General features: G+C 25.7%; 3 protein-coding genes across 3 annotated transcripts; 2 read left to right on the plus strand and 1 right to left on the minus strand.

Moving 5' to 3' along the window:
* Positions 1–7519: 7519 nt before the first annotated feature.
* On the plus strand, positions 7520–8512 carry VNE69_09029 (uncharacterized protein; the record flags this gene model as incomplete). The annotated part of the gene is made up of 1 exon (XM_065474547.1): positions 7520–8512. One exon carries the CDS (start codon positions 7520–7522, stop codon positions 8510–8512), a length of 993 nt encoding a protein of 330 aa, XP_065330619.1.
* Positions 8513–10166: 1654 nt separating this feature from the next.
* VNE69_09030 (uncharacterized protein) lies at positions 10167–11027 on the plus strand (the record flags this gene model as incomplete). The annotated part of the gene is made up of 1 exon (XM_065474548.1): positions 10167–11027. The coding sequence occupies one exon, from the start codon at positions 10167–10169 to the stop codon at positions 11025–11027; it is 861 nt and encodes a 286-aa protein (XP_065330620.1).
* A 4450-nt stretch (positions 11028–15477) lies between these two features.
* Positions 15478–15711, minus strand: VNE69_09031 (uncharacterized protein; the record flags this gene model as incomplete). The annotated part of the gene is made up of 1 exon (XM_065474549.1): positions 15478–15711. The coding sequence occupies one exon, from the start codon at positions 15709–15711 to the stop codon at positions 15478–15480; it is 234 nt and encodes a 77-aa protein (XP_065330621.1).
* Positions 15712–16287: the final 576 nt, after the last annotated feature.

Raw genomic sequence — 16287 nt, forward strand, 5'->3', positions numbered from 1 at the left:
AACCCCAATAAGAGCGATACTTAAACCAAGTGGTGAAGTAAGAGTAGTTAGTAATTTTATAGGGTTGAATGATTTAGTCGAGAAAGACCCGTATGAGCTAACGAATATGAGAGAAATAATAAGAGCTACGCAAGGGTCGATAATATTTACTGTTGTTGATTGCAAAGAAGCATTTTACCATTTTGAAATTGAAGAAAAAGATAAACATAAGACGGCGTTTGAATTTAATAAAAAAGTTTACGAATGGAATGTATGGTGATGGGATACAAAAATTCCCCACAGATACTACAGAGAACGATGAATATGATTTTTGAAGATTTGCGGGGAAATGGTGTTGAGGTATACATGGACGATATAGTAATACATGCCAACAATAAACGTAAACACGATGAATTAGTAATAGAGGTTATAGAAAGAATTAAGAGAAATAAAATGAAATTAAATATTGGGAAAATACAGTTTAGACAAGCGGAAGTAAAATTATTAGGTGTGACGCTGAATGGAATAGACATGACGGCCGACGAAATAAAGAAAAATGAAGCCTTGGAGTATCCGGATCCAAAAACTTTGACGGAATTGAGGAGGTTTCTAGGATTGACTGGATGGTTCAGACCATTTATAAAAGATTATGCCGGGCTGACGTTGAAAATGACAGATAGTTTGAAGAAAAATGGCAATTCGTGGAAATTTACGGAAGAGATGAAAGAGGAATTTACTAAAATGAAAAATGTGTTAAGAAATATGGGAAGACTAAGATTACCGGACTATAATAAGGAGTTCATACTAAGAACAGACGCTAGCAATTTGAGATTGGGTGCGGTGTTACTTCAGAAGAATGAGAATGGGGAATGGGTTGCTATACAATGGGCATCTAAAAAGCTAACACCTACCGAAATAAGATATGGAATATCAGAAAAGGAAATGCTTGCGATATATTGGGGCATTGATAAATTTAAATACGAGTTAAGAGGTATGAAATTCAAGATAGAAACGGATCACAAAGCACTGGTGGAGATAAGAAATAAACCGTTTTTTAATAATAACAGAATAAATCGCTTCATCGAGAAGATACAGGAATATGATTTTATCGTTGAATATAAAAAACCTGATGAGATGGTGGTAGCAGATGCGTTGAGTCGAATAAATATGGAAGAGGATATTAAAGAAATGAAAAATAAAGAGCGAACAATCAAGCAAACAGAAGGTAAATGGAAAGCACATGTTTCTTTTGAGAATGGAAAGCATAATTGGCAATTTGACTCAGGACGTAAAGTTGAAATACCACCTGAGAATATAAGAGACAATTAATCCAAGAATATCATGAAAAAGTAGGCCACAGATGCATGACAAGTGTTTATTATGCAATGATAGAAGAATACTATTGGCCAGGAATAAAGAAAGAAATAAACGAGGTTATAAAACAGTGTCAGAAATGTCAGATATATAACAGGAAAAATATGGGTGGTTGTGAATTTGTAGATACGTCGAGATACCTAGAGAAGGTTGCATTGAATTTGATAGACTTTAGAAATGAGAAGAAATATGTTTTAGTTGCTATAGATTATTTTACACGTAGAGTATGGGGAATAGTTATAAATAACAAGTCAAGTAATAATGTTGTTGGATTTTTGAAAAGATTATGTGAGCAAGGGAAGAAACCAGAAGAAATTATTACAGATAACGGGAAAGAGTTTATTAACGTGGAATTTAGAAAATTTTGTAGAGATCTCGATATAATACACCGACAAGTAAGTATAGAAGCGCATAGAAGTAACGGAAGAGTTGAGCGTGTTATAGGAACTTTGAGAGAAAGTATTTTTAAGTCGGATGCGAAAACTTTTGAAGATAAAGTGTATAAAAGTATCGATATATATAATCAGAGCTATCATACAGGAATAAAATGTACACCAATAGAAGCGACTGAAGATAAAACTGGTGACGCAATGCTTGGAAATAGCCCCATAGAGAAATATTGTAATAGGTTAGAAAAGGAAAGATCGAAAAATTTAGCAAAGGTCAATTGGTAAGAATAGCTAAACGAGAAAATTTGGCAGGTGTTAATAAGTATGAAAAGGAAGATTTTTGGATACAGGAAAAATTATTGAAAAGTGTGAAAAGGATTCTTATATTGTAAAACTTAGTAATGGTAGGCTTGTGAAGAAGAGACATTATGATCTGAAGGGTATGCTTGGGGTAGATGTGAAAATTAGATGAGACTAACCGTTGAGGGGGGGGATGTGATATATTTGTATAATTTCTATCCCCATTATGATAAATAAAGACTTAAATTACATTTGATAATTTAACTATAAAATGTTTTTTTTAAATGACCCATATGTTTTTATGTTTACTATTATTAAGTTGTTCAACCCTTTCAGGAGATGGACGAAGTATTAGTTTAAACGATACCAACAAATTTTTTGCGTAGACAAATTTCCAGCAAATTTTCTGTTAACTAAATAAAAATTTATCAAAATTCACGATGGAACGCTGTCGTTTGAAATATTTGACTGGGAATATAATAAAAATGGCGAGAAAAAAAATTGTGTATGCTCAATTGGGCTATTGAAGTAAAATTCAAAAACGAAGTAGAGATGATGGACCTATATGATAAGCATAAATATGTCACAAGATGGTTTTATCATTACAATCATTTTGTTAAATTCCTTTTGCCTAAACTTGATGACATTGTCATTGGTGATTACTTAATTATGATAGTTGATGGAATTTTATACAATAAAATTCAAGATGCTATAAATTTTTTTAAACCTCTTAACAGAAATAAATATTTTTGTATTGATTACCTCTAAATGAATTATGAAAGTTGTTTATATTTTCATCAATACATCAATGATATAGCTACGGATCGAATTATTAATGAATTAATCGTTAAAATTTTTTTGATTGAATAGGGAAGAAAAATGCCAACAAAAGCCCGACCTTTGACTTATTACTTCATTGGGATCATTTTGTACTTACCAAAATGACTTTTAATGAAATATTGTCTAGGCACGAAGATGCCTTAAAATTGAATAAAATTATACTGGAGATTTTAAAAAGGTTAGGATATCAAAAAAGTAAATTTTTAAAATTATACATTATTAAAAAATTCGGAATTTTTTTTTTTTAGTCCTATTTTAATACTTTAAAAAAATTAAGTGTTAAATATCTAGGTTATGCTATACATAAAAAGATGTAAAATTTATTAAATAACAATGTATTCTACATAATTTTTAATCTTCTGAAAATATCTATAGTATAAATCATTATAAAGCAAAGCTTTCCCTCATGGGTCTTTCAATTTCTTATCTTAAAATTTAACAACATTTGACATGACAAAGTGAACTTCCATAAATTTTTTTGAAAAAAAATAGTCAAATTTCTGTCGAGTTAATTTTCTATTTAAGTTAGATATTTGTTGCGGATATTGTCCCGGCATCGCTAATGTAGCTTAACTCATGGCAAACTATGGCTCTAGCCAAATATTTTTGCTTTTGCCTCCGAATTTTTCAACTTTATCTTCTTATACGACGCCGTTTCTTAACAGTCGCCATTACTTCTAGCGCGCTTACAGTTCTAATACTTCTTTCTCTCCTGCAACCTCTTGGTCGTATCCTCATTGTTCCAAAAACATGAGCTCTAAAGTCTTCTCAGTAATATAGACTAGTAAATACCTTAGCGTAAGGTTTAAATTCTCGCAATCTAATATAATTTTTTTATTGCTCATTAATCCATCCTATATCATATAAAGCAAACTATTCTTTATTAAAAATTATTTAAGGTTAGTTAATTTGCAAACTTATCGTATTTTTATAGTTTTTCTCGACTATAAGTCATTCCTCGTTGGTTATTACACGTGCCTACATATATTTCAAAAAATAAACAAGAACAAATTTAGGGAATTCTACACTTTAATTAACTTAAGTTTTAAACATATTATATTTATACACGTTGATATATAGCTTGTTTTTACTATAGGTTTCAAATTTTAATTATCTGATATCTTAAGAACATATCTAATAAGCTTACTGTTTAAAGAAATTTAATGTGTGTCTTTAGTTTAAAGTATACTTCAACTTTCCGATAGTGCGAAGATACTCGAAAAGGTTTTTGTTGGTAAATATATGCATAAATTATGATATGTCACTGATTCTTAGCTTCTTTCCGCCAATTAATAGGTGTGAAAGAGATTCTACAAAGAAAGTCATTATTCAAACGGATGCTTTTTTATTGTAAAACGTAGTTATCATTTTTCTTAAATAAACCTGCTAGTTAGCAAACTTGACGTGTTTTACAATAGATCCTTGCTTTATATATTCTATGATAAGACCTATACAACATCCCTAATACTTACATGTTACATTCAAAACTCCAACTACAAACATTTTGACTTTTTTCATGAGATACTTTCGTAAACTATCATTTGAAGACATTAGTATTTACAAACAGAACAAATTTAGTAAACAAATCTTCAATGTTAATTATTTTTATGTATTCAGAGTTATTTCACTATATTCCTATCGCAGTCTTTGCAAAAAAAATTTAAATCTTTGATTGTACATTTTTACCTTTTTTTTAATAATGTAAATGATTGGATGTTGTTTTTTTATTTATTTAAATTTGTCAAATAGACTTAATAAGACAATTTAAAATTAAGAAAGTCTTGATTTTTTTACTTTGTTTCACTACAATTGTATAAAACAATGATTCTTAATGATTTATCTAGTTTTGAGTTAATTAAACGCCTTAGTACTAAAAGACCACATTATTTTTTTAATATTACTGGAGGCACTGTACATATATTAGTTTAGTTAAACGGAATAAAACCAATTAAAAAGCTATTCCATATGTTTATAAAGATATATCCAGAGAAAAGGTCTATAACAAATGAGATAATTGTAACAGATAAGCATTAATAACATATTTTTTTTAAAATTAGCCAAAAAATATTATTTCACAAAAAACACCCTTTTGGTATGTCGAAACGGCAAAGAACAAAAACAATAACAAAGTTATTTTAGAATACAATTTCAAATATTATCATAAAATAATCTTATTAACAAGACACTGTTTAAAGTCTACGGTGCCTAATTAAACTTTCTTTATTTACTTCACACGAATTGCTCTCAAAGACATAAATATGGAACATTGTTATAACACGCTATACATGTTAGATCATATTCTCATTAAAAAAAAAAGCTCTTTAATTTATTATAAAACATTAAGGAGTGATTATTTAGTTTTAAATCAAGGTAAACTTTTCTTTGTATTAATTTTCAAAGGTATTGCTTTAAATTTTCATCTATAAATCAATATCATTTTTTTCTGCACTTATTTTATCCATCCCAACTTTCCCTACACCGTCGGCTCGGCGCCATTCGTTGCACTTAACCTTGTTCATTTAAATTAATCTGTTTGAGCTGTATTTATATTATTTTAATTTTTCAGTTAGTTGTAATCTTCTTTTTACTAAAGCTATTATTTTATTATTATGTATCTTATACACCGATGACCAATATTTAAGAATTTGAAATTACAGTATTTTTATCATTACAAATCCATAATTATTTTAAAATTGTATATCTAAAATACAATTTATATATTAAATTGTTGTCATAGTAAAGAAACTTTGATTTTACGTGCTTTAAAAAAAACTTGGTTAATACATACACTTCTTGTTTATTAAATTGTATATGGAATCACAAAAGAAAATTTTATATATTGTTTGTATCTTTTGTAAATTTTTTTTGCCCTTTACTGGCGACTTTTTATTTCTTGAGTAAAAATGGCAAGTTTGTTTACCTTCTTCTTTACTTGGTACCTATTATTACTTTATCGCTCAGTCAAGACCTCCCATTTTTTAAATGCCAAAAATAGTAAATTTATAATTTCTAATCAAAAAAGGTATTCTTTATGACTAAAAAACTAGATTTTATTATTTTTTTTTATTAATTCACATTTTTTTTCATACCAAAATTTTAACTTTTATTCACTATTCTTAATTTATATCATTGACAAAGTAGTTCCCCTATATATTATTGTTCATTTATAAAAGAAAAGAACAAAAAAATAGTACTTTGTAAGGCGGGAGACACTGACATGAACAGAAAAAAAAAAACTGTCACCCATAGATGGGCGAAGAGACATTTAACGTTCTAAACATCTTCGTTGGCCACAATAGCTCAAAGCTCACAAATATTAATGAAATTTGAGATTAAATTACATTTTTGTTATATTATACACATTGTTCATGTATTTGCATAAATTTCAATTTTACTGTACATAATTATGAAATTTTGAGAGGCATTATAAATATAAAAACTATAGCATTTAGATTAGATATTTAAAACAAAAAAATGGCGAGAACAACAGTAAATCCGAAATGACTCGAGATGCAAAAAACTTATTACAAAATTTAAAAAAATCTTTTTGCGTTGTTTTAATTATTGTATAAATTAAAAAAAGTTTATGGCCGAACAGAACATAATGTTCTGTTTTCACTCGTTAAAGATTAGCAAATTTTGTTAACCCTCTAACCCATATTAGAAATACTTGTAAGAACTTCAAAAGTACTTATTAAAAATTTTTATTATTTTTGCATACATTATATACAATTTTTTTAAGCATGTACATTATAAATCAGGGTTAAATAATTAAGCACTATTAACACTTATTAGACCATTTATGGTAGAAATAGGAACGATAAAAACATGCCCAATGAGATTTTTAATCTATCGTATTAGAATTCTCTTTTTGTAAATCACGTTAAAGATGTAAAGTTGCATAGGAACTCAATCTGCACAATTAAAATCTTAAATACCTGAGCTAGTAAGTCATAATTAGTTATCCTCATGAAAAAAATATAAGGTGACAAACAAAAAAAATATAACGACTAGGGCTTCAGAAATTCGAATAGGGTGACTAAAGTTCCTCAATTTCATTGGCTAGCTTCCAAATTACTTCTTATCTCAATGGACTTCCATCAAAAGCATGCTTCTAATTTCGGCACTGTTGTTGATATAGTTTTTTTTGGAATATACAAATAAATTTTATCAACGAGGGCTATATGTTATGGTATTTCTGGTGATGCTCAAACTTAAAATCCAATAATTTGGTTTTATGAGGGATAAGGTTAATTTGAGACTGTTTTTATGAAGTTCAAAGTATAATAAGTGGGTCTATATGCTGTAATCTCTCTAAAATTTTTTTTTATTTGCATTAAATTTTTTCATATTGATTCTATTTGTTAAAAATCGTAAAATATTATCAAGCATTTCATATTTTTTTTCATATTGATATAAAACAATTTTCATGTTAATGAAAATCTTTTAGTTGTTTTTTTTTGTTAAATTTGCTTATTAGATAACACTTACAATTGTACATGAAACAAAATTTCTTTATGTATCCATTTATACTCCTTTTAACATTTACATGTACGATTATTATTTGTTCATTTAATTATCCAATAAAAATAATGATTGATATATAAAAATACATAAATAACTTTTGTTACTTGTTTATGTTACTACTTCAGAGATTACCTTTAATTATTTTCGTATTTACTAGTCTAGTCTCAAATACATATATGATATTGTATAATAACACAACACAAAACAAGAACTTTTATAAAGAAATGATATACACATTCTTAAGTGTAAACCTTGTAACCTCCTGTATTTTATGTATATTTACTATTATAATATTCAAATTTGAATTATTATTAGGTTACATTAATTTAATATATTTAGCTTCTGCCGCATTATCAATTAGTCTATCAAGAGGGATTTTTGAGATATTTGGTATAATATTAAGCATCTTACACGTGTTATATTATACTTATAAAATAGATAAACGAATGACAAAACGAGAACAAGAGAAAATGATAGCACATGAAATTATTTGGCAAAATCCCAAAGCAACTAATACTTATGGGGTAAAAGTCAATATAATGTTTTTTATAAACGAATTTATTGATTATATAAAATCTCTTAAGATAGAAAATTACACTAATGATCTAGAGAGAAGTTTTTTGCATCTAGTATCTAGATATAAACATATTATATTTATACTTTTGGTCACTAATTTATTAGTCCATTTACAGACATTGATATTTGTAAATTTTAGTCCTTCGACTTTAATAGAATACATTTTTATAAGTGCATCTTATTGTGGACTTATAAATTTTTACATACAGATTTCTATTTACTTTTTAAAAAAACAAATATTGGGAGATAATACATTAAGAATAGAATTTAGTGTTAAAAGTTTCATTGTATCTTTGCTGAGTTATGTCTATGTCATAAAAAATACTTCATATTGTAGTTATATAGACCTAGAGAACATTTTAGTTGTCATAGGATACTTTTATATGATTTGTATAAATAGATTTAATACGTTAATTATAAGAGATAGTTTTATAAAACATAGCGCAATATTGTACAGTAACACCATTTTATTTTCATTGATCATGATTTGTATATCCCTTTCATTATTGGAAACCAGAAAAATATAGATATAAATAAATATATGTAAAAAAGCTGAATCTTATTTATAACGTAAAAATCAATATGCAAATATAAAATCTGTTTTATATGTATCCAAGGGGGTTAATCAAAATATAAAGAATAGAATAATCGTAAAAACCATTTTAGTCCAATTAAAATAACCGATTTCAATAAAAAATAATACAAAAACATACAAAAATTCCATTATATCACTTTAGTAACCCCCATCAATGTAAAAAATAAATTTTATTTTAGCTCTTTTTTAGAGCGCAAATGAACACAAAAAAATTTCCAAAGTGGAACAAATCATCTTATAAAAATCTATTTTGGTTATAATATAGAAAAAAACATTATGTCTAATCTATCTAAATAAAGCTCTTCTATAAAATAAATGATTAAGTGACCAATTTTTGTAAAATTTGATTTGTCATTATATTGTATTTTGATATTAAAAGATATGTTTTCATTCGTTTTATTGTCTTTAAAACAGATTGCATGTTAATTTATATATATTTAGTAATTATACACTGATTTGTCTGTCCAAATACTTCTTGCGGTTAATAGACAGTTCGAGAAAAAAATATTTTTATTTTTCTCTATAAGGCATTCTGCAATTATATATGTCATGTTTTTCTTCTGAAAAATATATCTTTATGCTTATAACTGTTTATTTCTTATTATTATCGTTTATAACAATGTAATTTGCTTATGGTATGATTAATTTTACAGAGATTAATCAAGACTTTTCTTTTATTACATTGCAATGTATTATAAAGATCAGTCTTATGTAAATAAGATGAACAAAGAAAATTTAAAGTTATAAAAAAATTATTTCAGACTAACTGCTACTTAATTGTAATCTGATATTTTTGGTTTTTTTCTTTTCTCGTTTTTAAAGCTTCATCTTTAAAAAAATGGGACTAAAAATCAAAAATTTCATATATATACTAATAAAGGGAGCTTAAGTGAAAAAGCTACTCTATAATTAAGAATGTTATCACTTAAATTGTATAATTTGTACTTATAATTGCTTATAGATATTTTTCCGGAAAAATCATTTATGACGCAATCGTGAGAAACTGCCTCGGGATAAATATGTTCCACTAAAATTTAAGTTTTTCTCTAATTCTATAGGCACGTTGGCCATCTCTTTGGAAGTATGATCCTTGGTTTGATAGCCAATCTTTGCATTTGTGTTCCAAGGCAATTAAATCTCTATTCTGTCTTTCATGGTTTCATGCGTAAGATCTAAAAACAAATCAATAGTCTATTTTGAATAGACCGATCGGATAGTCGTTTTCCAAAAAAAGGAAAATTGGTAAACTAAAAAAAGTATTTTGTGCTGATTGTAATGCTACCTTTCAAATCAAATTCACAAAATATAACTAAATAAATTAGTATTATATTGAATAATTAAAATTATTGATTTCTATTATTTTGATAACTCGTTTTCAAAATAAAAATTAATACCCGCAAAGAAATAAAGAAATGTTGTTTTCAAAATGGAATAGCATATTCCAGTTATAAAAACAAGTGATTTTTAAAGACAAAAAATTCTTTATAAATAATATGTTTTTGAATACTTTAGTTTGAACTGATAGCCAATATTATCTAGCTACTTTTAATTATAAAAAAAATTGAAACATTTTTATAACCCCTTAAATGATTCATATCTTAGAATTTTTGAGGTGTACAACGTTAACATATAATGAATACATAGATGAAGATGTCAATATGCTAAATTCTGAGGACTACTTATCAGCTGAGAATGCATATAATTTTATTTATAATGAGAATTCTATTGAAAAATCAGCACTTAAAAATTTTGAGTGTTCTGAAAGTACCAATATCGATGATGATTTGTCGTTTGTGGTAAATGATGTATTTTTTGGTCAAAAACTTGAAACCGAGTTTATGAAACAAAATCATACCAATTGTGCAAATGTTTTAGATACAGATACACAATATTTAGACGAAAAATATGTATGGAATATGAATACAGATCAATCACTAGAGGACAATAACTTAGCAAATGTCGGAAAATTGACTTCGAATTCGGCATCATTAAATGAATGTATAAATAAAATTAAAAATTTTATTGCGCAAAGAAAAAATGAATCGTCAAACATCCATAGTTTCTCTGATGTTTATATCCATAATTCTCAAAAAGAAATTGTCATAAAGAATCATAATCTTATAACTCATTTTTTTTTAAATGTATTTATAAATAAATTTAACAATGAATACATTCCTAGAATATCTATGTTGATATATGGAATAGATATAACTGAAGAAATTAAGGATATAATTTTAGAATTCATAAATGTATTTAAGTTCTTTTTAACAGTTTATGACAATAAAATTATAGAAAGAAATGATTTAAATACTGAAAGCAATCTAAAAATAATTAGTTATAATATAAAAATCATGAATTTCCTTGAAAATATATTAATAATTGATTGTTTAAAAAAAATCGAGGATGATTTGATGCTAAAAGAATATAAAAATGATGTAATAAAATGAGAGGTCAAATCAATTTTTGACTCAATAGGACAAAATTTGAATAATATATTCAACAAGTCAAACAATATTTTAAATGTGTACGAAAAATGTATCGAGGAACTTAAAAAACAATATCATCAGTTGTAATGCTAATATCATCTTCTATAATTACCATTCAACATTATAATTAATATTTTCTGTTATCTGTCTTTTTTACAAACTTTTTTATTAATTTTTTATATTCATCATTTTATATATATAACTTCAGATTAACACATACAACAAACGAATGCAAAAAATATGCCTTTTAATAATTTACCTATCGACCACCAAAAAAAGTATTAGATTCAAATTTAATATGTTTAGATGTCATATTTTAGGCTTCAAATTGATTCATTTATAATCGAACACGAATCTACCTCATAACAATAAAAGTTTGCTATGATTGTCACAAATATTTTAAAAAATGCAAAAAAAAATAATTTACCTTCAAAAAAATAAAAAATAAATTTGAGGTAACTAAATTTTTTTTATAGATTTAATAATCATATGTCAGTATAAAATTTTTATATTACACAAGATATGTGAACCAATCGATTAATACTAGTTTAAGAAAAATAAAATATAAATACATTCATAAAATTCAAAGTGTGTTCTCGACTATTTAAACACTAGATTAGTGTGTCTGAAATTTACGATAGTCATATTATTTAATAGTAGATTGTTTTTTAAAAACTCTTTGTATAACATAAAAATATAGAGTTTAGTTTGAATTCGCTCCTGATTTTTATGTATATGACCAAGTGATTAAAAAAATATAAACTAAAAAAACTACGAGCATAATTCAAAATTAGCAGTGTTAAGTTAGTAAAAAAACCGATTTATGAAACCACGATTATTACATAATTATCCATATAAAATAATACAAGGTTATTGTCTCTAAACTTATCACTATTAAGCAACCGTATACATAATAAAAAAAGCATATCAAAATTAAGTTTGTAGTTGATTTATGTATGAATGACAACATACATGTGATCTAAAAAGATGATATGATAAGAGTTGTGTAAAATATGGAACATAAAATAAAAATAACTACAAAATAGTTACAAAACCAAATTGTAAATAATTATAATCAGAATTTATTAAAAGAACATAAGAAAGTTTGACTATGATTTACTAGACAAAAAAGATGATAACTGACAGATATATCATATTTAAAGAAACTTTGGCTATTGTATATATTGTTGCCCAATCTCAAATACATAACTGTACGAGCTTAAAGCATTTGATTAAATTAGTAAGAAAAAAAGTATGCTTGATAAATTATGCACGAAGTTAAGTTGACCATAATCAAAACGATTTGTTTCAAATAAATAAATATATGTAATTTAATGAAAAAAAAAAAAGAAATAAACAGCAAGATCTTTGGATATTGAAAAATGTATCAATCGTGAGTAATGATCGAATCAAGCAACATCTATGCATATTATGCAGAAGTTACTAAAATCAAAACGAATATCAAAAACAAATTGATTTAATCTTAATGTGATTATTAATTTGTTACATAAAAACAAGATTTTTGCACAATCTAAAGCTGTGTGGATACTTTTAGAGCTCTGCTTATGTATTAACTTGTATTTATTATTTATAATTAGAATGATACAGTTTCTTTTGTTAATTGTTAAACATTAAACTTAAAGTAAATTAATGACAGGAAAAGATAAATTGAGAGATTTACGAATTCTGAAATTCTATTTTATTAAAATTTATGCCATTACAAAAATCATTTATTTGGACATAAACAATATATGTCACTTCATTTATTTAATATTAATATATTTAAAAATTGCAGTTATTCTTAGACCATAAATGGAGTAGCACAACGGTAAGATTATATATCATTTGAACACTCTGCCTAATCCTCTACTATTTAGATTCTAGTATCTTATGCTACTATATATGGTTCATTACTTAATAATTCATATAATTTGTTACAAAATATGTGACTTTATGAAAATAAAATATATTTGCTAATAATACACAAAACCTGTCTATACCTCCTATAGGTGATTCTTATAATATTATTTAATAAAAAAAATTAATAAAGAAACACTTTTTTGTATTCACAGAGTAAAACAATTTTTACTTTCAAGTCCAGATTTGAGTATTATAATTTATAGCAATAAAAAATAATGTTTATAAATTAATAAAAAACTAAATGTCAAGTGACAGATCTCCAGTGGTCCTAAGATTGCCCTGGAGCTCAGAGAATACGATTCTATAAGTATTCTCTTTCTTCTCCCAACTATATTTATGGAGGGAAAATGTATAATATTTTCCCGCCTATAAATATAAAAGAAAATCATACCCAGAAGGGTATGAAGAATAATAAAAACATTAGTTTAAAACATTCTTCTCGGACTGATGAGAAACCATCAGTCCACACTAAATATTGTTGTGCATTGTAAATATATCAGACTACTATAAATTTAGAATTTTTTAATGGAAAATAGTTTAAAAAAATTCATAAAAACAAGGCGAAAATTTTTCAAATTACTCCTCGTATAATTAAATTAGAACAAACACACATACTTATTTAGAAAGTTCAGGTTAAATTGTTATTTTTTAATGCTTGTTTTATTTATTTCCTTCTCATTGATATACTCAATTTTTGTTAGATAAAAAAATTTATTGTAACCTCTTTCTACAGCAATGTAATTTGTATCTTTTATATCAGTATCATTTGTTGTTTCTATCATTTTGAAACCCCCATTTCATTTAATTCAATTTCTTTAGTACTAAACATATCTTTAATTTTTCTGACTACATTTTCTGTAGTCAAACAAAAACTCAACATATAAAAAAAATTCATGGGTTACAATTAATTTTTAACAAAATTTTAATTACATTTTAAATAAAAATCTTAGATAAATTTATAGTTCTTTTAGCACAGATATGCGCTGGAATATTATGGAATTTAGTTTTTACTGTAATTAAACATTATGATATGTTTTATAGTAAACAATTCAACTTAATTATAGATTATTCATAAGATTTTAGACTACTAGATCAAAGAAAATCACTCAAATGACAATTTATAACTTATCAGAAAAATCTTAATATACTAGGAAGATTTATAATAATTTGTTTTTGATATTTTCTGATCATTATATGAAGTTTTATAAGTATGAGATACATAGAGTTAAATAATCGATACAAAAACAAAACAACAACATAGTTGAAATTAGCCATTTACTATTAAATTTGCTGCGTTAACAAGATTTATTTCCCAGATATAATTTTAAATTTTTGAAAATTTGTAAATATTATCAGTTATTTTTTGATAGCTGTCAATATTTACGGTGAATACAAAAATTTCAAGATGCTGATTAAATAATACCAACCCAAAATTTTTGGTTTAACTTTAAAATAGTAGTTTAAACATGTCTAAAATTCGACTAGTTTAATAACTACAAGGTCGATGTTTTTATGGCTAAAACTTTCAAGCAACCCATCTTCTAAAATATCAATAAATTTTTTTTAACGCAAAAAGCTATTTTTATAAACAAGAGGAGGAGCTTGCATTGCATTTAAATTACTAAAATTCAAATATTCATGTTGTGGATTGAATATTCAAAGATTTATTTTGAAAATAAATACCCCTTAACTTGGATATGTCTAACAATTCAAAATGCTATTTCATCCTTTATTTTGAAATTACATCCTGATTATTGTGTTTTTTATCAAATTATATTCTAATTATTAATTTGACTCAATTTCTCTAATTTTAATTATAAAATCAATTTATAATCCAGAATATGTGTTTAATTGTTCTATTTTTGATCGGTGCTTCTTTTTAATCTCAAGCTAATAATAGAAGGAAGGATTTTTGAAATTTTCCTCTATAACGTACAAAACATTTTCTAATTTACAAATCAAATTGCAATTTAAAGTTTAATTATCAAAATCACATTAATAACGCCATTTAAAGTAATTGTAAATAAACATATATTTATTTGGTATATTGAATATTATAAGTGCTTGTTGTTTTCGTCTGCTTGGCGTTCCTCCTTTTTTTCCAAAATTGAAAAATTGCATGAAAACCTTTTGAGGGGTGGTTGTTTCGCTTATCAGATCCATAAATTCCATCGAAATTAAAATTTCTTATGTTGTAATGCTGATAAAAAATTTTAGCATAAAAATAAATAAGATCTTTATTTAAATATCAATATAAGCCAATTATGTATATCTAAACTAAAAACAATAATTCTAATAAAGTTAAATGACATGGTAAAAAAATTACTAAATATAAAATTGACAAACCGCTTTTTTAAAGCCAATTTCGGAAAAAAAATCAAAGAATATTATTCATTTGTTATGCCGCAATTTAATTACTCTTGTACAATTAGTTTAATAACATTAAAACATATATTTTATAGATCAATAGACTTCTAATCTAATAATTTATTTATTTTTCTTTCTCATCGATGTATTCAACTGCTTGATGATCATATGATTTATGTTGGCCCTTTTCTATATCAATAAAATAACAATCGGAATCGTCAGTATATTTAGTTGATTCATATGTTATCAAGCACTCCATGTCTTCATGCTTATTTTTCTTAAGACTTACCATATTTTTGACTTTTCTGATTAAATTTTGTGCAGTCCAACAAAAACTCAATAAATATAAAACTTTCATGGGTAAACTATTTTTTTATTTAAAAATAAAAAATTTATAGATATCTAAAATTTTATAAACTTCAAGTGCAGAAATAGCTGTGATGTACATGCCTACATCAGAAAGTTTGACATCACAAATTTCTTCTTTCGCATATTTCTAGAGACGTGTCAAAAGTTTTATGACACCCCCCCCCCCAAGATAAGTTCTACAAAAAAACAGAAGTCGCACTGTTAATAGCGTTCGTAAGTAGACCAATTTTTGTATGTATTGTCGAAATAATATTTAATTTATAAATGAAATATAAATGAAAGTACTTAAAGAAAGGTACTATACGTATGTGATTAATATGGAATCTAAGCGAAAATACCATAAAATTAATGCAAAAAGCGCTAAATGATTACGTGAAAAGCTTTTATAGAATTACATAAAAATAGAGAAGTCACATAAATCTACGACATATACAGAGGGCCTATAGGTTTCAGTGATGTACTGTCTTTAAACACTACACTAAAAAATACTAATATTTCAGTTTTATTAGAAGCTTATTCAAATTATTCATTTTGATTCGCAATAGTGAAAATTAGCAAAGTCATA

The sequence above is a fragment of the Vairimorpha necatrix genome, chromosome 9 (genome assembly GCF_036630325.1).
Source record: "Vairimorpha necatrix chromosome 9, complete sequence".
In the NCBI taxonomy this organism is placed as follows: Eukaryota; Fungi; Microsporidia; family Nosematidae; genus Vairimorpha; species Vairimorpha necatrix.